This window comes from Protobothrops mucrosquamatus, unplaced genomic scaffold (genome assembly GCF_001527695.2).
Source record: "Protobothrops mucrosquamatus isolate PMUCROS unplaced genomic scaffold, P.Mucros_1.0 scaffold_20, whole genome shotgun sequence".
In the NCBI taxonomy this organism is placed as follows: Eukaryota; Metazoa; Chordata; class Lepidosauria; order Squamata; family Viperidae; genus Protobothrops; species Protobothrops mucrosquamatus.
This window is the reverse complement of record NW_015386096.1, coordinates 1-1,495: the sequence shown is the minus strand read 5'-3', so window position 1 is coordinate 1,495 and position 1,495 is coordinate 1. Positions and strand designations below refer to the sequence as shown.

At 60.5% G+C, this 1,495-nt stretch overlaps 1 protein-coding gene across 1 annotated transcript in view; it reads right to left on the bottom strand.

The window, feature by feature from the left end:
• CD9 (CD9 molecule) overlaps nt 1-394 on the bottom strand; it is a gene marked incomplete in the record, with an annotated part of 54,568 nt that extends 54,174 nt beyond the window's left edge. Inside the window, 1 exon segment of the mRNA XM_029287252.1 lies at nt 312-394. Coding sequence (XP_029143085.1) covers nt 312-377 — 66 coding nt within the window.
• Nucleotides 395-1,495: the final 1,101 nt, after the last annotated feature.

Here is a 1,495-nt window from a genome sequence, read left to right as displayed (position 1 = left end):
TTTTTTTGGGGGGGGGGAATGGGAGCCACTGCCCCCCTCCCTCCCTTCCTTCTCCAGGCTCTCTGCACTTGCTCAGAGGCCGTCCTCAGGAGCCCTGGAGCCCGTTTTGGGGGGGGAGGTGGGAGACTCTGCCCCCCTTCCTCCCTCCCTCCCTTCCCCAGGCTCTCTGCACTTGCTCAGAGGCCGCCCCCCCAGGATCCCTGTAGCCCCCGATTTTTGGTGTGTGTGTGTGTGTGTGTGTGTGTGTGTGAACGAAGCCCCTTCCCCCCGTCTTCCAGGCCCCCCCTCTCCACCGAGCTCTGCCCCCCTACCCAGAAGACGAAGTTGAAGCCGAAGAGCAGGTATTTGATGCACTTGGTGCCTCCTTTGACCGGCATCGCGCCGGGCGAGCGAGCGGGCGAGCGGGCGGGCGGGCGAGGCGGCGGCGAGGAGGCAGGGGCGCTTCGCGGGGCGGCGGCGGCGGCTGCTTTGCTGCTCGGCGGGACGGCGGAGTTTGATCCGGTGCTTCTCCCTCGGTTTCTCTTTCTCTCTCTTTCTTTCTCTCTCTCTCTCTCTCTCTCTCTCTCTCTCTCTCTGTGTGTGTCTCTCTCTCTCTTTCTCTCTCTCTCTCTCTCTCTTTCTCTCCAGCCGCTCCTCCTCCCTTCCTGGAGTCGAGCCGCTTCTCCGACAGCCCAGCCCAGCCTCGCCCTCCCCTCCCCTCCCTTCCCTTCCTCCCCCCGGAGCGCTCCAGTCCTGCCCTGCCCTCCCCGCTCCCGCCCCCGCCGAGCCACTCCTTCTGCCCGGCCCGGGAAGGGAGCCAAGGACGGGCGGGATTCCCCCACCCACCAACCCACCCTTCGCCTGCCTGCCTGGTTCCGAAGGCAGAAAACCCCACTGGGCTCTTTTCAAGACGGGTGGGGGGGGAATAAAAACAATAGATTGGATGGGGCACCTAGAACCAAGTGCCACAGAGAAGGATTGTGGCAGTGAGGATGCTTGTAGAGTCTCTAGAGTCAGGGGTAGGCAACCTTGGCTCTTTGATGACTCGTGGACTTCAACTCCCAGAATTCCTGAGCCAGCACAGCCTACCCCTGGACTCTAGACCAACTTGGCAACTTTTGGTCTTCAATTCCCAGAATTCCCCAGCCAACGTGTTCGCTGGCTAGGGAATTCTGGGAGTTGAAGTCCACAGGTCTTAAAAGTTGCCAAAACTGGACAGTCCTGAGTCTAGACCCGGGGTAGGCAACCTTGGCTCTTTGATGACTCGTGGACTTCAACTCCCAGAATTCCTGGGCCAGCCACGCTGAGGGGAAAGGAAGAGGTTTCCAAGCTGAGCCATGCTGGCTCAGGAATTCTGGGGGTTGTAGTCCACCAGTCATGAAGGGGACATAGTTCCCCCATGCTGGCTCAGGAATTCTGGGGGTTGTAGTCCACGAGTCATAAAAGAGCCAAGGTTGCCTACCGCTGGTCTAGACTCTAGGCCTAGGGTAGGGGTCTTCAAACGTGGCCCTTTTAT